The sequence below is a fragment of the Sphaerodactylus townsendi genome, linkage group LG02 (assembly GCF_021028975.2).
Source record: "Sphaerodactylus townsendi isolate TG3544 linkage group LG02, MPM_Stown_v2.3, whole genome shotgun sequence".
Taxonomy (NCBI): domain Eukaryota; kingdom Metazoa; phylum Chordata; class Lepidosauria; order Squamata; family Sphaerodactylidae; genus Sphaerodactylus; species Sphaerodactylus townsendi.
In genome coordinates, this window is record NC_059426.1 from 114,725,116 (window position 1) to 114,748,494 (window position 23,379).

At 42.2% G+C, this 23,379-nt stretch overlaps 1 protein-coding gene across 2 annotated transcripts in view; it reads left to right on the forward strand.

Moving 5' to 3' along the window:
• The window catches only part of MAPK8IP1 (mitogen-activated protein kinase 8 interacting protein 1), a 64,414-nt gene extending 41,895 nt beyond the window's left edge, over positions 1-22,519 (forward strand). For both annotated transcript variants that reach the window (XM_048483766.1, XM_048483767.1), the window contains exons 4-12: positions 9,425-9,506; positions 10,596-11,468; positions 12,907-12,982; positions 13,685-13,857; positions 14,778-14,887; positions 15,347-15,466; positions 17,243-17,313; positions 19,724-19,822; positions 21,284-22,519. In XM_048483766.1, the coding sequence (XP_048339723.1) occupies positions 9,425-9,506; positions 10,596-11,468; positions 12,907-12,982; positions 13,685-13,857; positions 14,778-14,887; positions 15,347-15,466; positions 17,243-17,313; positions 19,724-19,822; positions 21,284-21,356 (1,677 nt within the window). In that variant the 3' untranslated portion in view covers positions 21,357-22,519. The remainder of the gene's footprint in view (positions 1-9,424; positions 9,507-10,595; positions 11,469-12,906; positions 12,983-13,684; positions 13,858-14,777; positions 14,888-15,346; positions 15,467-17,242; positions 17,314-19,723; positions 19,823-21,283) is intronic.
• Positions 22,520-23,379: the final 860 nt, after the last annotated feature.

Here is a 23,379-nt window from a genome sequence, read left to right on the forward strand (position 1 = left end):
AGCCCCATCCAAAAGGGGGTGAATCTGCCATTGGGAGTGGTGTGAGGTCATGCTGGCAGGTTTACTCTCCCTAATACTTGTCCCAGCGGAGGGGAAAATCCGTTTGCAGGCAACTGCCTCAACACTCCTCGGTGATGGGATGCAGCACTGAATGCTGCACCAGCATCCCTGCACCCCCTTTGCTACTGTAGCAGGGGTGGTCCAGGGCCATGGCCAGGGGAGGAGCCGATGCTAGTCGGCTCCCACCCAGTCGTTGCCCAAGTTGCACTGACAGCAGGAGTTTAAGATTTATTTAAGTCTATTAATCCCAAAAGGGGCTTCCCGGTGGCAGAGAGGCTTTTTTGAATTGTAAACTTCCCCACACTGCTGGGAAGCCTCCTTGGAAGGGGCAGGTTGGCATGGCTGTGGCGGTGCGGCCAGGCACTCAGCCCATTGGATGGGGCTGCCCATTGAGACAGTGTGAATATTTGCCCAGGAGTAACATAAGCCTCTTAAATATTGGGATCAGCCCATGAGCAGAGACTACATAAAGTTTTATTAATAAAATATGTTTCTTGAGACTTTTTCTCATGTTACTTGTCCAAAAAAAAAATTCCGTTATTCACTCTTGAGTCTAGAAATACATGTATGCTCAGCATTAATCCTTATATTGACCCAAATTCACTGGGTATTTCCATAGATGGAAGGATTTCCACCTTGAAAACATGACTTTCTTGCCTCCCACACTGCATCCCAAAGCACAGTGATGGGGGGCTCACTATATTTATTCTGTGGGACTACTTCCAATGACATCTGAATGTAATGAATTAGGTTTTGCAGCCAGCCCTAGTTCTGTGATTAGTACTTGTGTGATACACATAATTCCGAGCACATGTGTATCACAAGTAATTTAAAATCTTGAAAACATATCCAGTAGGTAAGATAAATACATTTCTGTCTATTAATATGCTTTCCCTACAGATAGCAGCTGAGACATACTGGAAGAGTCGTTGGCATGTTTAGTAGTGCTGAAGGGTGGGAATAGGTTGCTGGGCATGTAATGAGGGATCAGTTGTTGGGGGGGGGGGATGTTTTATGAACTACAGGACTAAGAAATGTATGTAGTATTCATAAGCCTAGAGTATGGCCTATAGAGAGAAGGCTGACCTCACTGGCTCTGGGGTATAATTTTTTCCCCTTTGTGCCTGGAAAAGTGGATTAAAATGAGTCATTTCCTTGAGAATAAAGGTGGTAATTTTCCTCACAAATGCCTTCCTTTGCCTGACCAGCCCTGTTATAAACTCTAGGTTTTGTTTTGCTGAATAACAGCCTGTTCTACTGTACATCTTGTTGAGGAGGCAAAGTTGAATGTGAGTAAATTGGGCTCTCCCCTCTCATTTCTTTTGTTACAGTAACAATATGGGGATGCTAATAATGTTGGCTTTAAAAGCTTGTCATGTTTGGGGAGGAGTTTTCATGCCAGCCAGCTATGTCAGCAGACTTTGTTCCAAGCCATTCCTGCTGGTCTATCAAACCAGCTGAACATGTTGCCTTATAGATGGGTTGGGGGTGGGGGGGGTGGGGGAAGAGAACCTGATAATGTAAGCAGCAGCCTCTAAGTAACCCTTTCAGGCTCAGAATTCTCAGAAAAAAGCTTAAAGAAGCAAAAATCCAGACTTTGTAGACTTCAGTTAGATGTTGCAAGGAAAAACCTGACACTATTGGAGATATTTTATCTGCATGTGGGTTGCATCAAAACATCTTGCTAGATAAGGAAGTAAAAAAAAAAAACCACCCCAGCATTGTCCAAACTATGAAATTGCCAAACCAGCTCCAGTGTGACATTTTGCATGTATGAGATTTCTGTCCAGGAATTATTCTCATGGGTGAATATATGTTTGCTTTTTCCAAATGAAATAGCCACCTGGAGTGTTTATATGTGATTTTCGTGAACAGAAATCTTGCCTATGTTCACAGCATCGTCCTTCATTAAAGTGGACAGATGACACAACATACAGGCAACATACTTTTGGGCACATACACACCTTGTCAATTTCACACATGCATGTTAATCACCACTTCAGAAGTGCAATTTCAGGTGCTGATTAACATGTATTAAAGAACCATTACATAGTTCTAATATTACAGACAGAATTTAACATTCACCCAATACTATATCAATGCAATATTCTAATAGAAGTAGTTCATATACTAATCTGCTTGCCAGCAATAAACTAACTTGGATTTACTATTCAGCTGCCAGTCTAGTGATAAGACAGCCAAGTGATATGTATATATGTATGTGAACCAATGCAGATTTCTGTGGCATTTTAATTTCTTATATGACTCACCACAGTTTATCAACACCTTACATTCGAAAAAAGTTTACATCAGTCCTCCTTCTTTTTCCACCTGCCTTCTATAGGGGCATTTTCGCAACTATGGTTTGCTGTTGTTTTCTATTTACCGTCCAATGATTTATGCAGTCATTGTGAGGTAGGAATTTAGTGGAACGGGGTTACAAGAAGAGGCCCTTGTGTATGGCAAACTTTTGAGCCACAGGTGATAGGCAACATCTAGCTTGCTGAGACAACACTGGACATGGATTTAGTCAAAATCAGAGCTGCTGGCTTCACTGTCCACCATAGCCTCTTCATATTTGTGTAACTCATATTTGTGTAACTCATATTTGTGTAACTTCATATTTGTGTAAGTTTGTGTAACTCATATCAAACTGGAGCTTAATTGCAGTTTGGTGTTATGTCTAAATGCATCCCTAGCCTACAAGCTGGGAGTGGGGGGATAGGGGAGAGTTTATCACGTGCAGCTGTTGTCCATTCTTGCTCTGCTTATTCTGTGTGAAAGTAATTTGTCTCCTTGTGGAGATCAGCTGCAATGATGGTCTTCTGAGCTTCTGACTATCTCATGGTTGTACTTGTTGCCTCTTAGGCACATCTCGTAAGTACTCTGTGGAGTTCCATAGAAAGCTCTGTGGAGTTCCATAGAAATGCAGCTTTCTGGTGCATAACAGGAGACCAGTTCAACAAAGTACACTTACTGGTACTTCATATGAACATTTTGAAAGAGAAAATAATAAGCATATTTTAGATAAATGGAGATAAACACAAGAGACTTGAATTCCACATAATTTTCCTGCATGGCCAGATTTCTGTCTGGGGAAACATGACTTCCAGGCTTTCCCCCTCCTGCTGCAAACCCAAAATGCCTCTTAAACTGCTACTCCTGGGAGATGGAAGGCCCCTAAGAATATTGAGGGGGGGGGGGAGTTGGTAAAAAGTGCCTCCCTTGTGCAAGCAGAAATTTTTAGACAGCATCCAAATCAATTATTGGATTTTCTAATAACCACAACATCTTGAATTCTATTAATCCAGTCACACATCCTTGGAGGTGTTGATTTTCTCTGGTTATAGGCAGTTTTACCTGCCTCTAGCAAAAACCAGGTACAAGACATATTCACCCTTGGTGTTTATTGTGTTGTTTTGCTTCAGTAATCCAGTAGTGCAAGTGCAAATATAAAATCTTAATTGGTCAGAATTCTCACTCATGTTACAAATGTCTCCCCCCTCCCCCATTACCAGTGCCCAAACTGTTAAACAGTACAAGAGAGGTATAAAGACAATGTAAACATCATGCATTAAAATGCATGAATTTTGTTTCTCTCTGTTCCTCCATCCCTGATAAAACTATAAGATCTCATAACATAGAACAAGGATCACCAACATGGTACTTGTAGTCACCATGGCACCTGATGACACCTTTGCTGATACCTGCCAAGTGTTTAAGGAAATGGACATGGCCAGGTAGGGCTTTTGACCAGCAAGGCTTCTCATGGGTATGCAGATTTTTTTATAAATTGTGCTTATGTTGCAGCTGCCATCACCACAAAAGGATCTTCACTGTGGGACTGAAGTTAAACTGCGGCAGTCATTTTGTCGCTGGCTCCACCTCCTACAGTAGCCATTTCCTGGCAACCATTTTGTGGCTGTTCTGACCACACTGCATTGGAATTCCAAAGGTGCCATCAGGCTCAAAAAGATTGGAGGCCCCTGAGATAGCACAATGGGATATATCTCTGATGTTTAGGGTGATTGTTACTTTGAAGAACACCCCCATTGTTTTCTAATATATGTGTATCTCTAAAATTTCCTGTTTAGGGTTTTATAGATTGTATACCTAGTGTCAAGCGCCACTGCTAATTGTATCTTAAAGCCAAATCTGTCTTTTTGCAAGAAGAAGTGAGTTTAAATTTAGGAATTTGCCTACATGGCACAATGTCAAACTGTCCTGGTGCAATAGGGATCATCTGACACTGCATCAAATTATTACTTTGTTGCAGTGCAGAGGGACAGAACTGAGCAGGGACAGATTATTTTAAGGCGCAGAAAGAGACAAGCACACAAGCTTCTAGATTTTTTGAAAGACAGAATAAACCCTCAGGCCGGTTCCAATCCCTTAAATTTTGTGGCACTACCTAAGCATAGCTTATGTCCTTTTTGGGGCCCCAAGTCATGCTTCTTACATCTATGTGTCTAGTGTGTACCATTTTACTGGGGGAGACACTTTCCATTCACACTATTATGCTTTAGGAGATGAAAAACATGTATGGTGGTCAGAATACAATACAGTTTTGTTGTTTATGTGTGTCTGATACCCTGTAGCAATTCCATGTGTCTCATACAAAGGGTGTCTCCTCTCTGTGCTCTATTTGGGAAAATATTGCATAATCCTGGGAACAGCTAAGGAAGTTGTAGCACTCAAGGATTTAGGAATGGTAGAGTCAGTGATTTTCATTTTGAGCCTCCCTACCGCCCCCGCCCCCCCCAAAATTGAACACAGACTAGCAGCAAAGGTAGTCTGTATATGTGAACAGAAAATCTTTATATGTCTTCCTCCAACCAGCATAATATAAGGGCTTCTTTAAAAAAAAAATTCAGGAACATGGGAGTCTACTTAATCCCTTCCTGCAGCTCTCCCTCTCAGTATCCCATTTACCAAGTCTACTGTCTCTGAGAAATTATGCATAATACTGTCAATCACATTGCTGTGACTGTTTCATAATGCTGGCAAAGAGTTCTGTTGACTCCTGACAATATGTGCATGATCCCATAATCCTCTGATCTGGTCATGTGTTTTGGGCTTTGGGAAAGGAGCAAAAGAGAGCAAAAGAGAGAAATGTCTGTTCTATTGGGGTACTGGTGCCTTCAAGCCAACCCAAAACTGACTTTTGAAACTGTATGGGCAGCCAAGTGATAGCCTACCCTAGTCAGAAAGAGGCCTGGAGCACTCTTAGTGCAGTATGTCCTCTCAGCATTTCATTTTATGCAATCTGCAGGTCCTGGAACTTTGTTGTACGCTGAAATACAGCAGCAAGTGAAGTGGGGAGAAATTGCTTAGAACCCCTGAAGGCTAGGAAATCTCTAGCAAGTTTAATTTTTATCTTGTGGATGTTGTGTAAAGCAAAGGAAGCCAAAGTACAGGATACAAAGACAGTTGCATCTGGGCAAAACGTAATCAGGGGAAAAATAATTTCTATAGTAGCAAAAGGGAATTGCCTAATTTAAGAAGGTTCTGCACTGTAGAAGCAAGGGACCATAAGAGCAAAGGGAGTAAACAGAGTCATTCCAGAAAATGCGAGTGTGCCCATAGATTGCATACAGCCTTTTCATTCAGGGAAAAAAGAGTGTGTCTTGTTAATGCGTGCATCTTTGGTGCAAGTGTCCATTTTTCTTCTGTGGGATTCATATTATAGTTTCCTAATGCATGTTCTTGGGACAAACGTATTTGCTATATCATTCTTATAACATCTACACTTTAATTTGCATTTGTTACACAGATTAAAAGCCTGCCCTGATTCAGATGCATCACAGAAATGTGCATGTTTTCTGCCCCAGAAGTTCATCTCAGTGTTAGGGAGAAAAGCATGACTTGTCTCGGAGGAGACTTAGGCTGCCTTTGACGTGGGATTTTCCAGTCTAAGAACCACTGTCAGGTCTTGTTAGTGATATACAAGGAGTTGATCTAAATGGAGGTTGAAATAGCAGGGAGCAAGTCTAAGCAGGTCTACTTGAAAGTAAGTCCTGTTTATCCATTGGTCCTGTTTATCTACAGAAAAAAAGTATTCTTAGACTTGCTGTTCTGACTTATCTCAAAATCTCTGGAAAAAGTTCTAAAAAGGGACCTGTGGGAACTACAAACAGCTATCTAGATTGCAGTCTGTTCTGCTACAGAGACGGTCTGCACTCTGGCAACTTTAATAGCCACATGGTAACCACAGGTACTTAATGTTTGTTGCAAGCACTTTTTTCCTTGATTAACGGTATGACAAAAGCATGCTGGTGCTTCGTCTTCAAGGATTTTGATAACTGTACATTCTAATTGTGTTCTGAGTGTGTCAAAGTCCAATAGCAGATTATATGAGCCAGAGTGGTGAATTCCACACAACAGAAATAAAACATCTTTAGGACGTTTTAAAAACCGTGGAAGTTCACCCTGATCTCTTTCCAAAAACATCTTCAAAACATTCTAAGCAAACAAAAGCAGGCAGGACAGCAAGTTATTTCTCCTGCCCAAACCGCTTACTTTCATTGTCGCTGCTCACACCCGCCATTTTGTGTGCCGTAGCAGAGATTCTCTGAAGGTTCCCCATGGAGATTTCCTCTGCTTGCAGCTCATCCACACATGATTTCTATGTAAAAAGTAGATGAGTAAAGTTTGTTTTGCTTAGTGATCCCACATCTATGTTGTTTTTCCTTTTTTGTTTTGATTTGAGGAGGATGTCTGCAAAGTTATGGTAACGCAGTTAGAGAAGCTGCAATATGTGCATGTTTGTGTCACTGTAGCTTTGCAGACATACTCCTCAAAACCAAAAAAAAGAAAAATGACATGTGCGTGGGATCACTAGACAAAACAAACTTTTATTCATCTTTTTTTAACAGCAGAATTACACATGGATGAGCTACAAGCAGAGGAAACCTCTGTGGAAAACCTTCACCAAATGATGGAGGCACGGAGAATCTCTGCAGCAGCATACAAAATGGCAGACACGACTGTGAAATTGGCCTCCAGGCAGCAGGCAGGGGGAAAGATCTGTTTTGGCTTGCAACACTTGTGTTCTCTGTACTGTGAAAACACAAAATGGCAATGCAGATCTTTTTAAAACGTCTGCAGGATGTTTTATTTCTGCTGTGCAGAAGTCAGCAATGTTTAGAGAAGTTCTCATTCTACCATTGATGGGCAGCCATAGTCACAGCGTACCAAAAGAACCACACACCTCCGGTGTGCCCTGTATGCCAATCCACCAAACATAACGTACAGTAAATATAGCTGCAAATATTAACTCTGTAATTATACACATTTAAATTATCAGAAAACTTCCACACATGCAGGATTGTCTCTCCTTGCCACTGTGGACTCTTAGTGTATCTTCCCTCTCTGCCTTCCTGCTTTCTCCTCAGCATAAAACACAGCAGATCAGATGAGACAGTGAGACTGCCAGGGTGCCCAGAGCAGCACCAGCTGGTCTGCAAAAAAAATGTGGAGAGAATTAAAACCCCCACCTCCTTGTGGCCAGCTTGTTCTTTTCCCGGGTGTCTGGTTGTGGTCGTGGTAGTTTTGTTCTCTTTTTTTCTGTGCCAGCAGCCACCTGGATTTTAAGATGAAAGTGCAGAGACCACAAAGAAGGGTGTTGGGGGGAGGAAGGAAGGCTATTTCCATCCCTGGCATTTGGCCCACATCTCAGAGAGGGTTACACTTCAAATACCCTCCAGTCCCTCTGGCAGCACTGTTTCACAGTGGGAACCACCTGCCAACCACAACTCCTACCGACAATATCCTTTCTTCAGACATGGAATGTGTGTCACACTGAAGAATGGTGCTCAGAAGAGCCACAGGTTATATGTCGAAGAACCACATGTGGCTCTCAAACCACTGAGTGGCTGAGTTAGAATGACTGATTAGGGTCTGCAACCAGCAGCTCTCCAGATGTACATGGACTACAATTCCCATCAGCCCCTGCCAGTAATTGGCCATGCTGGCAGGGGCTGATGGGATTTGTAGTCCATGAACATCTGGAGAGCCTCAGGTTGCAGACCCTAGGATCTAGGATGCCCAGATTCATCACCCTCCTCTGCCATGGAGGTTTTCTGGGTGACCTTGGACCAGTCACACACTTGCAGCCTAACCTACTTCACAGGGTTTTTGTTAGGATAAAATGGCGAGGAGAGAATGTCATAAGCCCCTTTGGGGAGAAAAGTGGGATATAAATGAAGCAAATAAAAACATATGTGGATGACTGATCATCAGCCATACTTAAATCCTGGCCAGAGGAGATCTTTGTATCTACCAGTAATAACTTTGGGTGTCTGTTTAGAGCAGCATTCAGCAGGAGGCAGCACTTTCAATGCAGCAGCTGACAACCTCTGTCTAGGGCCCTGCTCTTCCACATACTGGCTGTGGCAACTGCATAGGTGAACAAGGTTAGAAGTCCAGTGACAGCGGGTGTTTAGCAAAGTGGTGAATTCCACACAACAGAATACCAGGGCTGTGAGGCAGAGGTGGAGCAGCCAAAGCAGGATTGTACTGGAAGACTTGTAAGACCATAAGCACCAATATTCTGTAGGGTATCAAGAAGTGAAATGTAGTGTTTTAAAACTGTGTCCAAAAATTCAAGGCTTGCTGTGTATATTGAAGTTCAGAAACTGCAGACCTTTATATGTTTCACAATGATGAGTGCTCCAATTTTTGTGCTTTCTTTAAAAAAAAAAGCCTGTGGCATGTTCCAGTTAATGTGCCTAACTGAATTTTACAGGGCATGTGTGGCTGTCTCTGCTGCTCATCTTTCCAGGAATCAGGAACATTTGGTAAAAGAAATGTGACATCATTGCATTTAGTGTTTCCTCACTCTCATTTCCTGTCAATCAGCTGCCACTTGGAAGAGCCAGGAAAATGCTAGATATAACAACATCATGTGTACTAGGCCTTTCAGTGGCACGAGCTTCCTGGGATTCTCAAACTCCTTGGTTACTGGGGACAATGAAAATTGAGTGAGTTAAACCAGAGAGCATAGTACATATTAAACAACTGTGTGATTCTGTCTCGCTGCATTAGGGAGATCCAAGTGAACGTGCCTCACTCTGTATGAGATCCAAGGCACTTCCTTTTCCCTTTTTCTCTTCTCTAACTGTTATTGTCAATTGCTCCCCTTTAACCCTTTCCTGTTGTGGCACTGGCGTCTCTAGCAGCAAAAGCAACTGATGGACTTAGCTGTTGGATCCCTCTGAATAGCCATCTTTTCCTGACACACACAGACAATAGCTGGAGGAAGGGGGTGAGGCAACAAGGCTGGAGTGGGGGGAGGGATGGGACCCCTTTGTGCCATGCGCCATTTACCCTTGCAGCTACAAGGCCTCTTTGTCCTTTTCCTCAGGACACTTTGAACAACAACTCTCTGGGGAAAAAGCACAGTTGGCAAGAGCGAGTGTCCCGGTCATCATCCCCTCTGAAAACTGGTGAGTTCATCTATCTGCAGAGGCTGATTCTTTGTCCATCGTTTCTTCTTCCACCCACCCCTTTTTGCATGCCAGTAGTTTCTCTGACACTTGGGCCTGGGCTGTACAGCTGCCTTTGGCCTGTATCTTGAGATGGATGCTGAAGTTTTATTAATTGGCTGGAGTGAAACAACCCCTTTGGAAATTGACTTTTCTTGCCAGTGCTCTTTTACCCAAGGCTTCTTTCCCTCTCCTCAGCCGGCATCATGGCTTTTGTTGCATCAACTGAAATGGTTCTGTGGCATGTGGGGCAGTGTGGAATAGTAGATATGGTATTAGATTCGGTTTCAAGGCAGCAGCGCAACTCCCCAGGGGACCTGAGAAAAAGACACTGCACTTCAGAGGGTTGCTATGAGGATCACATAGGAGTGGGGAACTATGTACAGTACATCATCTTTGAGCTTCATAATAACATTTGGGCCTGACAACTTTGAAATGAGATCGGTGGTCCATAAGAATCCAAACTGTAACGAAGAAGTAGGTCAGCCACATATTTGTTGGCTGATACCATATGCTGATAATTATACTAAGTGTTCACATAGCAATTTCAGTGTCCAAAGTACTTCACATACATGAGAGGGTTGTCTGTTTAAGTGGGTGATGTAATGCCCATTAATGAGACAGCTCCTCTCAGCCTTTTACATTCATCGCTTGGGTGGTGAAATTAAAGTAGCTGTTTTTGCTGCAACTTTGAGTTATTGTTGGTGGATATACATTATTAGCAGTGTTTACCAGATATCAGTAAAGACCCAGATACTAGTAAATTGCCTGTCTGACTGAGAACAAAAACCAATTTAACTTTTTAACTTCAGGTACTATACATGCTCACAAACATGTAAGCAATGGCTATTCAAACTGGCCAATAGCTAGTCAACAGGCAGGTCATTAGAATGTGACCTCAACATCCTGTTTACACACAAACAGATAGTTAACACTTTCATGACTGGTTGTGACAGACACTTGCAAATACCAACAATTAATTTTATGAAATGTTAAAAGATACTGTTGTTCTTTCTTTTTCCTTTTTCCTTCCCTCTTTGCCACCCACAGGTGAGCAGACCCCTCCCCATGACCATGTTTGCCTGAGTGATGAAGTCACGCACCAAAACAGCACAACTTCCACCAAAGATCGGGGCACATCAACAGAGAGCCCATGCCGGCGTTCGACAGCTACACAGATTGCACCTGCCTGTGTTGTGTCTTCTCGCCTTCCTGAGAAACAGCAGATTACCAGTCGTCCCCCACCACAGAACCCTACAGTTGTGGTAGTGACAAGGGGCACAGAAGCTTATCGGGACCGTATCCGCTACCAGACAGATGTGAGATTGGAAGCCACTGAGGAGATTTACCTGACACCAGTACAAAAGAATTCTGACCCACTGGAGTCTGAGAAGCCATTTATGTCACAGTCCAGTGACAACCGTATGTCTATCAGCTCTGATATAGACACTTCCAGCTACGCACAACTGGCAGAAAAGCCCAATGCCTCAATTAGTGAGGAGGATGAGGTCCTGGACTATTTGTCTTCACCTGAAAAAATGAATGCATCAAGGACTATATATGGGAGCAGCAATGGTAGCTACCGATCTTGTCATGGCCTCCAGAGGGCATCAGTGAGCTCTGACACCAGTGCCCTTTCCTATGATTCCGTAAAGTACACACTAGTGGTAGATGAAGATGTGCAGCTGGAACTTGTTAGCCTGAAACAATGCTACTCAGGTTACAGTGATGAGAGTGATTCAGCTACTGTCTATGACAACTGTGTCTCTTCACCCTATGAATCAGCAATTGGGGAGGAGTATGAAGAGGATGCGCTGAAACGTGACTCTATCTGTCTCTCTGAGGATTCCACCCCTGAGGCAGATATCCACTTTTCCAAGAAGTTCCTCAACGTTTTCATGAGTGGACGGTCACGCTCCTCCAGTGAGTTGGATGGGTTGGGGGGAGGAGGGAAGGTTCTTTGTAGTAATGGAGGGAACTGAAGGAGATGGAAGGTCTCTCAGGAAAGTGATGATGGTTTCCTTTGATGAAGTGCAGAACTTGACAGGTTTGTGGGTCAGTGTCAGCAAGATGGTGCCATGAGAAACAATCTCCTGACATCCAAAAGTGTCATCAGATCTCAGGGCAATTTAAATGCATAATACAAAATAACTTCAGATTATGTTTAGGGTCTCCTGGAATTCACAGTTAATGTCTTAGCTTGGAATGGAAATTGGAGCAAATCCTCTCCAGTCATAACAGTGTGTAACTATGGCTTAGTGCTTTCTTAGACTGCATCAAATCCTTTTGGTTGCAGGCAGTTCTTGAGTGAGGATTTCTTCTGAAAGATTCACTGATGAAATAGTTAGTTTGGAGGCTTCTGCACCAATGTTGTTCTGAAAGCTTTGATGAGTTTTCATTGTTCTTTACAAAGATTTCCCATTTGATAGTTTGTCCATGTTTACCATACCAAATGAGCCATAAGGGCAGGAGAATGATACCTAATGCCTTTTAAGAGTGATAGGATTCAGATTTAGTAGTGTACTTATTTTATTTGTTCCCCATGACCTCTGATCTAACAGGTTTTGTATGCTTTTGAGACAGTACAATCCCTGCAAATCTTCTTATGGGAGGATAGTGGGAGGAGTTTATATGGCAAATAGCCCTCTCTCATACCACTGCCAACACTGAGAAATAAAAGTTTTCTCTCTCTTGCCCCCTGCACAGTTCCATTAGGTGTTACTAGCTCAGTCAATTGATTAGAAGACCATGGTGACTTGCTTTTTCTATCCTAGATTCCATTAAGAAACAAGCATGCTGCAATGCTGATATGTTTTTACCACACCTATGCTTGTTTATAAAAGGGCTGCTGTGTTATGCAGGTACATACAATATTGAGTTCTGAATCCCACTGTGGAAAACATTTTTCTCCATGTCTGTTGCTGATAGCAGATGTGTTACCAGGTGTCCTCTCCACATTGATAAAAGGGTTGATGAGATGGAAGAATGAAAAGCTGTGATTGATAGTATTTTAATTCAGTGTGTGACATGATCTCATTTGTTATCCCAACTGCATACGTTTTGAAACAATGGCTCCCATCAATCCTCCAAGAACCCAACAATAGTACTGCAGGATTTTGTCATTGACCAGGTCTCATGTCATGATCAGGTCTGGCACTTCTCTTTCTGTGTCCCATTGTCTCATTGCCAGCCTGACTACCCCTGGCTAACCTATAAGATTCTCTTTCCCCAATAGTAAGGCCCTCTCCATTATATAATATTAAGAAGTTGTGTAATTAAGATAAAATTTTTGCAAAAATGGTTGTTTGAAGAAAAGGGCTATTCTATGCGATTGAACATTTCTCTTTTCTTTCATTCCCAGGTGCTGAATCTTTTGGGCTTTTCTCTTGCATTATCAATGGAGAAGAACAGGAACAGACTCACCGAGCTGTCTTCAGGTGAATGTTTACAAAACCTTCTGCCAAAAATAGTACAGGGGCCTCCTATTCATCCAACTTTTTTGAAAGCTGTAATCCAAGTCGCTGTCTGAGTCTTTCCCTCACCACCTCAGTTGGGGGAGGCGTAAGACTTCTCTGATGTTTGGACATATGAAATCCCAGGCTGGCATATACATTGCAAAACATGTTTAGACCTGAGTTTGGAATCTTTAGAAGGTCTTTGTAAAATGAGCACTGGGCATTATTTTGATTATGAGCTAGCATAGATACTGCCTTTTGGACCTGACATATCTAGTTATGACTCATGCATACAGTCCCCCCACTTTCCTTGAGAAGAGAAACACTAGAGGAACAGCTTGTGCAAGACCACAGCAACCATATTTGTGTGGGGAAATATCCACTTGTTGATTCCTGCATTCTGTTCATGACAGTATCCCCTGTGTGGGTTTTTAGAATAGCTCTCTGGATGTTACTTATATCAGATGTGGAGCTATTTGATCAGTTATGTCCCGAAAAATAACATCTGGTTCATGAGCCTGGTCCTCTGAAATTCTAGCACAGATGTCTCTGAACAAAGAATGCCCAGGCTATTATTCTCTAATGTTGACTACAGAATTTTCTCCCAGTCCCTTAAAAAAAATCTTAGTAGCTCTGCTACCAAAGCTTGCAGAATTGCGAAGTGCTGGTGATTTTTTTTCACAGATTTGTGCCTCGTCATGAAGATGAGCTGGAACTGGAGGTAGATGATCCTTTGCTGGTGGAGGTTCAGGCAGAAGATTATTGGTATGAGGCTTATAATATGAGGACAGGTGACCGGGGCATCTTCCCTGCTTACTATGCTATCGAGGTCACTAAGGATCCAGATCACATGGCAGGTAGTGCACCCCTTTGCAGCCTCCTTGCAACTTCTCCTTCACACCCACCTGGTCTTTTGTTCCCATCTGTGATATCCAAGTTTACTTACCCCATCTTTAGCTCATAGCTGCCTGCAATACCAGAGCATTTGTTGGGACAAAATTGTCAGTTAAAACCAATAAATGTGGGAGGAAAAGGTATGTATTCAGAGTTCCATTGATAGTTGAGTGTACCCTTGTGTACCCATTAACCATATAGAATCATAGACTGAGAAGAGACCACAAGGACCATCCAGTCCAACCCCCTGCCATGCAGGAATTCACAATCAAAGCACTCCTGACAGATGGCCATCCAGCCTCTGTTTAAAAACCTCCAAAGAAGGAGACTTCACCCTCTCTCCCCAGGCAGTGTATCCCACTGTCGAACAGCCCTTACTGTCAGGAAGTTCCTCCTAATGTTTAGGTGGAATCTCTTTTCACTAGTGGTAAATTGTATCTCCAGGCTTGTTGGGTCAAGTAGGACAATGGTGTGGGGGAGAAGGAGAGGGGTTGTTTTTGTTTTGTTTTTTTGCTCTTTCTGGAAAAGCCATCACACCAGTGTCTTTACTTCTACTGAGGAGAAATAATGCAGGTAATTACATTCTTTCCCAGCAAGAGTATAACTGGCTAAGAAGTGTTTGTAATATGAAAATTGTAGGGAAGGAAAGGGTTAAAGTGTCCCTCTTTTACCATATCTTCCTTCTCCTGATCACATAATGCTGGAGACTGCATTTGCCAAAGGGGGGGTGGGATTTTTTGAAGTAAATTCGTGTGTGTAGCGGGAGGAGAGAACAATATAGTTGACCCTTGGGTGAAACAATAATTTGAGTGTTTTCTTTTTAGAACAGATAATATAAAATATATGCATGAGTATGATATTTCTCCCTTCTTTTGGCTTTCAGGCTTGAGCAAGATTAGCGATTGGGTGGATCAGTTTCGGGTGAAGTTTCTTGGTTCAGTCCAGGTTCCTTATCATAAGGGCAATGACGTGCTGTGTGCAGCTATGCAGAAGGTACAGTCCTCCTCAGCTCACATAAAACTCTGGTTTTTCCACGTGATATTCCCTTTAGGTCAAGACAAACATGGTGTTTAACAGCTGTAGGGAAAGTCATAAAGCACCCTTGCCTCATTCAGTACAAATGTACTTTTTATTTTGTCCCGGGGACAGCTCTGAAAAACCAGGGCAACAGTTGCTCATCTGGTTCAGACTGAACTAGAAAAAAATAACTGTAGAGAGTGCCTGATGACAAAGGTTAGTGACATCACCAATAAAGCTTTCCATTTCAAATCTGTGGAGCATTTTTTGACTTTATAGATGTTAACATTTTTTTCATAATGTGGTGAATGAACCTAACATTACTTCTCTGGCCAATTGAAAGGGAAAGTATTTTCTAAGGGAAGAACAATGTCACTGGGAACTCTGAAGAATTTGTGCAGCAGTCACTCTATTTGTAGCCTTTTTCCCTTATAGATTGCCACTACTCGCCGCCTCACCGTGCACTTTAACCCACCCTCCAGCTGTGTCCTAGAAATCAGCATGCGAGGAGTCAAGATCGCAGTGAAATGTGATGACTCCAAGGACCCCAGCAAGGTAGGTTTGAGCCATGTGCCTCTACCAGCTACTACCAGCATAGGTCCTGTACACCTGAAGGACCACTCATCCATACTGGCATGGAGTTCTGGTGCTGGAGAAACGCAATAATTTATACCTTTTAGAACTGGCATTAATGACTTTCACTATTATGTGCTGCTTCACAAACTAGCGAACCAAAATCAGCTTGATGTCTATTAGTCACATCTCAGAACTACTCAAGGCAAGTAAACAACAGTTAAATATGCAGGGGAAGTAATTTGCTTTTGCCTTGCCTGGGAATCCTCTAGATAAAATATCAGGGGATCCACTGGATAGAATATCAGGACAAAATGGAGTCCATGCTCTGGAGTCCAGATGCAAGATAGCCACCTGTAGTATACCCACTGGAAGGGTATACTGAAAGGTTTGTCTGCTAAGCTGCTCTGATAATCTGTGAACCCATTGCTACTATTTTAAGCAGTGCTCTGTGGATATGTGCAGTAAAGCTTCTATGATTAGCTTTTCTACATAAGTAGCTCACATCCAGCTTTCAAGAGGAAGGAACAAAGCTATTTAGAAAATGCATTCACCTATAATGAGATTGCTCTGCCAGGGTCATCCAAGGACATTACAGCCATGAAGCAGAAAGACTGGGGTAGGGGGTATCTCTGTTTTACTAACTTTGGGGCTGGGGTTTATAGAACTCTGCTGGCATGGATTTCGTTTGCTGGAGCAAAGCAAGAATGTATTCCTTTTAGAACTGACATTAATGACTTTCTCACTATTAGGTGCTGCTTCATGTTTTAGCAAATGAAATTCAACTTGATTCAGCATCACATAGCCATATATTAATATATCCACTTCATTATGTATGATTTCACAGGAACTTTTGAAAAATGTCTTCAACCCACTTTTAAAATCTGGAGGACCACTGGATATGCCGGAGATCCAGATCTTTTATTGATTCACAATAAATACTCTCATTTTCTCTCAGCCTAACCTAACTCACAGGGTTGTTGCTGTGCAGATAAAATACCAGTTTGAGTATAATTACGTATCTAAATAAATAAATAAAGCTGTCTCAATCTTTGAAGCTGATCGTTTTGGAGAGGTTGAGTGTGGTGTCATAGAGGTGCATAAACCAGAACCTCTATTTGCATAAGAAGAAGCAGATTTTTTCTAGTAGCAAAACTGATCAATGGCAAAAACTATAGATTGCAGATAATAGCAGAAACCATGCCTAACAAGTTGAATGTTGGGTTTTAGTAAAGATTGTAGGTTAATAGTGAATTACAGGCTGTGAACTTGGGGAGGTGTGCAGAGATAAATCACTTGGTCTACAGTAATTATCACCTGGTCTGATGTTGGTGTAGCCTTCCTATCCTGATCTTTCAATCTCCGCTGTAGCATTTCTGTATAAAAGAAGAACTGCACATTATGTGATTCTTTTGAGAGTCTTTTCAAAGTATGATATGTGGTCTTGGGGGGGGGATATGATTTAAAGGGAAAAACTGGGGATAGGAAAGAGGGACATCTTAAACCTTCACCTCCAGTTGAAATTGGCACCCAAAACTTTTATCTTTACTGCCGGAAACTCACAGGATTTATAAGAATCCTGGAAGTGCACGCAAGTTCTGTGTCCATAGGGTGAGGTACAGAAACTCGTTACCTTTCCATTGTAGAACACTGCAAAGCAAAAAATGACCAGGGATCCCCTTTGCTAAAAAAAGGTTACAAAAAAAGGATACCAAAAAAAAGCCTTAGAAGTGGTTTTCTTTTTTCTTTTCTTTTCAGATAAATAAATGTAGCCACTTTTTCCAGTTGAAGAACATTTCCTTCTGTGGATACCACCCGAAGAACAACAAGTGAGTGGTCAAAAGCTATGGTGTAGTTCATAACAAAGGAGCCTACAGCATTTCTTCCTTGTAATACTCTGCGGTTTCTTCTTGACATAAACACTTACAAAGCTAATATCAGAACTGTGGCATTCCTTCCATAAAGTTTCAGATCAAACTGCTCCTGGAAGCTTAAGGGTTATATGTAGTTTTTGTTGAACAAAGGATGTGCAATGCAGAGAGTGTGAGAGCAGAGGAAAAGCTCCCCACGGGTTTTCCCATTGCTCAGACTTCTATCACTTGTACCTCAGCATTTAAATATCAAAACAATCTTTATCATCTGTGATGCAGCCATATTTGGAATACTACAGTTCTGGTTTCCTTATCTAAGACTGATTCCGCATGGGCCAAAAACAGCAGTGTGAAAATGGTGTGAAAATGGTGTGAAAGGGTTTAAAATGGTTTAAAAGGGTTTATGCTGTTTTCACACCGTTTTCACACTGCTGTTTTTGGCCCATGTGAAATCAGCCTAAGAAAGAATTTAGCTGATCTAGAAAATATCAGCATTATGTTTGGATTGGAATGTGTTCTCAGTGAGAAAAAGCTGAAGCATTTAGAGATTTTTTAAAATAAAAAAAATTGGAAAAGGCATTATAGAAATTTACAAAATTATGAGAAGTGCAGAAAAAGCAGGCAGAACTTTTTCTTCTTTTTTCATAATACTGGTGAAATGGTGAGCAGGTAACAGCAACTAGTTGTTGTGGGTTTTCTGGGCTGTGTGGCCATGGTCTGGTAGTTTCAGTTCCTAATGTTTCACACATATCTATGGCTGACAACTTCCAGTCATAGATCCAGGCGAGCCGTTAGGATGCCAGCCAAAGATACAGGTGAGATGTTAGGTGCTAAAAGTACAGGACCATGGCAACACAGTCCAGAAAACCCACACCAGCCAGTTTATTCTGGCCATGAAAGCCTTCAACAATACACAGATAATACGAAGTGTGTCCGCACAAAATGCATAATCATATTACAGAATGTATTGCTGCAGGAAGTGGTGATGGTTGTTGGCTTAAATGGTTTTAGAGAGGAATTAACACATTCATGGAGGAGAGCTCCCTCGATGGTTATTAGTCATGACAGCTATAGGGAATCTCCATGTCCACATTTGGAATCCCTTTAAACAGATGTTAGGACAAACAACTTGGAGAGCAGTTGCCTTCAAGTCTTCCTTGTAGGCTTCCCAGAAGCCTGCCCATTGCTGAATTTAGATGATGGACTATCAGCAGGATTTATGTCCCAACTCAGCAGGACTCTGCTTGTATAATTCTTAAACGAATGTGTTGGTTGCAAGAAAATTGTATTTTCTCATGACTCAAACTGTAATCTATTTTTATTGGGAAAATGCAACTGTTCATTCCACATTACTGCTTGCAAAAGAATTTTGTGTGCTACTTGGAATGTCACCGTTCAAATGCCTTGAAGCATAATGGTTATCTCCTGTTTTGCTCTTCATCCCTGCAACTAGCAATGTCCCATTCTGAATTACTTCTTTTTCACTTTTTCAGTGCTTACCTTGTTGGTGTTGTTTATCAACCATGGCATTTCCCAGTGTAACATAAGCCACAAAAAAGGGGGCAAATGTTTGGTCTTAAGAAATTCACAATAGACATTTCAACTTTGAGAGAGATCAGAGAGGTTGGAGAGAGGAGGAGGAGAATTAAAACAATAGGCAAAGGAAACTGGTTAGCAAACCTTGGCAAACCTTCTCCCCTTCTCATAGTATTTACCCTTTGTATTGTGAATCTTTACCTTTAAAAAATAAAATGCCTTGTTGTTGTGGACCCCCTCCAAGTACTGAACAGCACATAAACTATACTGTAATGGACAATAGTAACATTTAGTGTTACCCTGCAACAGATGCATCCTACTTTGGCATTATCCAGTGCTAACTTAGCAGCTTCCTTGCCCCACCCCTTTTGCATGGGCTAAATACTGGTAAGAAGTGTTTCTGGCATCGAGGATTCAGTGGATGTGTTTTCATTGTTCTTTCTAACATGTTCTATCAACTTGAACCGCCTTTCTTCGAACATACTGTCTATGTTATTGGGTGTTGGCAAAATATAGGACACAGCACTGACTGACAAGTTGGGGTGGATCAAAAGATGAACCAACCAAGAAGAGTTACATGGATGTTTTTCTTCCTGTTCAATTTCCCCTGGTTCCTGATTTGTGTCTATATGTGCAACAAAGTGGACATGTAACTGATTCTTCAGAGGACTGCTGATTCCATTTCTGTCAACAGGCTGCAGGAAGAATGCAATACAAATTCTTGAGTCTATATGTGTGTGTGCGCGTACGTGTGAAGATCAGTTCCTTTCATGGATAGCCAGATACCATTGCTTCAAGTCCAGTCTCACCCATTATATTCTGTCTGTCTCAGGTATTTTGGGTTCATCACCAAGCACCCAGCTGACCACAGATTTGCGTGCCACGTTTTTGTGTCGGAGGAATCTACCAAGCCACTTTCAGAGTCTGTAGGGTGAGTCTCCGGCAACATCTTCGATCCAGCTATTTAAAGTGAAGGAAGGGAGCACTAACTGTGGATAGATACTGTTGTCAGCATGTATATAAGAGAGCAGGGATAGCTAAGAAGAGCTATATTTCAAAGTATGACTGTTTGCTCTTATCAGAATTCTCATTTTGCTTTTGGCTGGCAGGAAGCTCGAGCTTTGTTGGATGTTACATGCAATATAATGCTGTTAAGACTAAAAGTTTTGTTTGACCCCACTTTTCTTTTCTCTGAATTAGTCTCTTCACCTGAGGTGGTGCATTTTTCTTAAGCAATGCACAATTCAGTGATGAAGCAAAGTATATTAATGCCTGAAGTATTTACTAATTGGATATATTTCAATCAAAATCATGTGTAATCTTGCAGGATTGCTTCTATTAGTGTATGTGCAACATTTAAGATCATGCACAATCACAGAAAGAAGACATGAGGTTCATAGAAATTCAGGCTTAATGCTGGTTATTGATTCATGAATGCCGCCTATGAATCTGCTTCCTTGTGTACATTTACCTTTCACACACACACACACACACACACACACACACATAGTCCATTTGCATGACTGGCAAGTCACCTAAGAAGTGTATTTGCACGAAGGCATCTATGTATGTGCAAAGTGCAAGACCAGCTTGCCCACAAAAATAGCTTTTGCAGTCTTATAGGGCACTGGGTGGATTTAAAGTAAAGGCTGGAGCAGGAATGGATTTAGAAGTTACATTGGCTGTAGACTAGTATTTTGCTTACATAATCAAAGTCAAAGGATCTCAAGCATGGTAATTGGTTGGCTATTCACATTATCTATTTTTATTTTTATTGTATCTAGTCTGACATTGCTCAAGGTCTGTAGGTCAAATGAGCAGTATCATTGAAGTATTTAGGTATAAGCAGGACCATTTCAAGCCCATATGCAGGAGGAAAATAACAAAGGGAATCAAATTTCTTTTAGGCATCAAGCTTAAACATTCCATTTTACCGTGGTTTATAACTAAGGGGTTTTATCGTTAGACATTCATAGTCTGCTTTTGGCACAAACAGCAGGTTATCAACATTATATTAGACTAAGTCTGTTTTTATGCTGTTATGCCTTAGCTGTTTTAATGGTGTCAGCTTGCTTTTAGTGGTTCCTTTACTGGTTTTGGGTTTTTTTTAAGACTGTGTTTTACAGATTGTGTTGTATTAGCTTAGGTATAAGCTGCCACAAGCAGATTCTTTGGAGAGGAGGAATATACATTTTCTAAGTAATTAAATTAAACTGGCCTTTTCTAAGATTTGCGACAATGACGGAAGTAATGGAATTGTTGAAACTGGGGCAAAAAAAGGAATTGACATCTCTGTAAATGTGAGGGTTGTTTATAGATTCTTATTGCTCTGTCTAAATGGTAGGATAATTCTATCTCCTGACCTCTTCCGTGCTTTTGTTTGTTTTTGCAGGAGGGCCTTCCATCAGTTCTACAAGGAATGTGTGGAATATACATGCCCCACAGAGGACATCTACCTAGAGTAGGGGCAGGCCAGGGCCCCTCCTTCCTGTACAGACCAGGGCCACTCCCTCATTGTGCATGGACAAGCTGCTTTGAGATGGGAGGAGGAGTGGGCTTGGGGTTGGTTTCCCTTGGTGTGCAAAGCCCCACCTCTTCCAGTGCACTTCCTTTCTTTGGGCTGGGGGATTGGGGAGGGGTGGGATGGGTGGACAAAACTGGGTGTATTATTTTTGAAAGCAAGTATGCTGTCTTGGATTGTTCTGTTGGGAAAAAAAGCACCACCAGTGAAGCCCAGACTCTGCTGTCACAGGTCTACGAGAAGAGCAGGCACGGGCACTGGATCAAGAAGTGGCTGTACTGGGCTTCCCACTTGCAATGCACGCACAAGGGCTCGCTTGGTGCTACCGGCAGAGAGGGCATAGTTGTGGGTCTTGGCCTGGTGTTGCTGTGTGTCAGGAATTGCTCTAGCTTCAAATGCTATCCATAACCCTTGGGGTTCAGGGGCTTAATTTGAAAGTGTCAGAGAATGTCCACCCTGTAAGACTTCATGGCTGCTGTGCTTGGGAAGCTGTGGGAATGGTGAACCAGCAGGGAAAGGGTAGGCTGAATAAAGGAAAGATTTCCTGGTGAATTTTGTCCTAAGAAATCTCAAGACATATCTACTGGCATCCACGTAAGAATGTTATCCTATGCCTGGGAAGGATCAGGCAGCTTCTGGAAACTCTCTGCTGCCAGGCCCTCTCTTCCTCCTCTGGCAGGAAAAAAGGGTTGGAGCATCTAGCTAGCAGCCTGTGAGGACCGAGCCCTCTCTTCTGATGATGGAAAGAGCTCCTTTGCTCCAGCCCTCACCCTGTCATCTCCTTTCTCCCACCGCATTGCTGCAACTGCCGGTTCCACATCTAGGAGGGAATGTGGATCCTGGAAAAACTGGGAGAGCTGGCTTATTGATTTATCCATGTTTAGTAGCCTGGGAGGTGCTCCAGCCATAAGCACAAATGGAAACAGGAAGGCTTTGGTCCCACTGAGAAGAAGCAAAGCCAGGGAAATAGCACGTGTGAGAAGGGGCGAGTAAGAGCTGCAGAAAGGTGTGCCTTTGCCCTCCTCCCCTTACCCCTCAGGAAGGGGCTCTATGCTTTTGCTGGATCTGCTCTGGTGATAACAATGATTAAACGTGATGTTTCAAGGAGCGTGTGTGGCTTTTGTTGTGTTGGCCAGGAGTCCTGGGTCTTTAAGCAACTGCCCTTGTAGACCTTTTGTGGAAATTGGAAGAGCCAGTTCGGTCCTTCCAAAGTGTCTGTCATGTGAAGCACCTCCTTGGGGCAGCATGGAACATTCCAAAGTCAGCATCCCTTATTTGAGACCAAATGGTGCCCAATTGAATTCAGAAAACTATTAAATAGCCTCTCATTTTTATAACTAAGGTTGCACCATGGGAAGGTTCCATCTGAGTCTAGTTGTCTGGAATCACTTTTCGGTAGCAAAGACCCGTCTGAGCAGGTCTTTTTCCCTTATGATGATTCTTCTCTAGAAGTGGGGAGATCAAGTAGGCTCCCTCCGATGATGCTACAACCACATATTTCTGGGACAAGAAGGACTACTGTGATGCAGGCTGTGTGTGACTTTTTATTGTTAGCAGTAGTGAGGGCATCACTTATTTAGTATGATGTCAGAACTCTGTGCTTATCTATTTATGTAAAACGTTTATAAGTCAGCCCTTCTCCTGCACGCTGGGACTCAAGGCAGATAATGACAAAAATTTAAAATAATAATAATAGTAAAAAGGAACTGCCAGTAAAAAATAAAACTGGAGTTAGACACCAGGTCTCAGCTGTTGATATTCTGAATCTACCAGATGCGTCCTGCAAAAAGTTGTCGTGTTGCCATTTTCTGTTTAGAGGCTTTCAGAGAATGGAATCCCAAGAACATCCATCAGTTGTGCTACAAAGCCTCTTGCTAATCTTCTAGCCTCTTCTCAAGTCAAACACAAATTGTGCTCTGGCAGAGCTGTGGTTACCAGCTAAGGAGCCATTCCAAAATGCTCCTGAA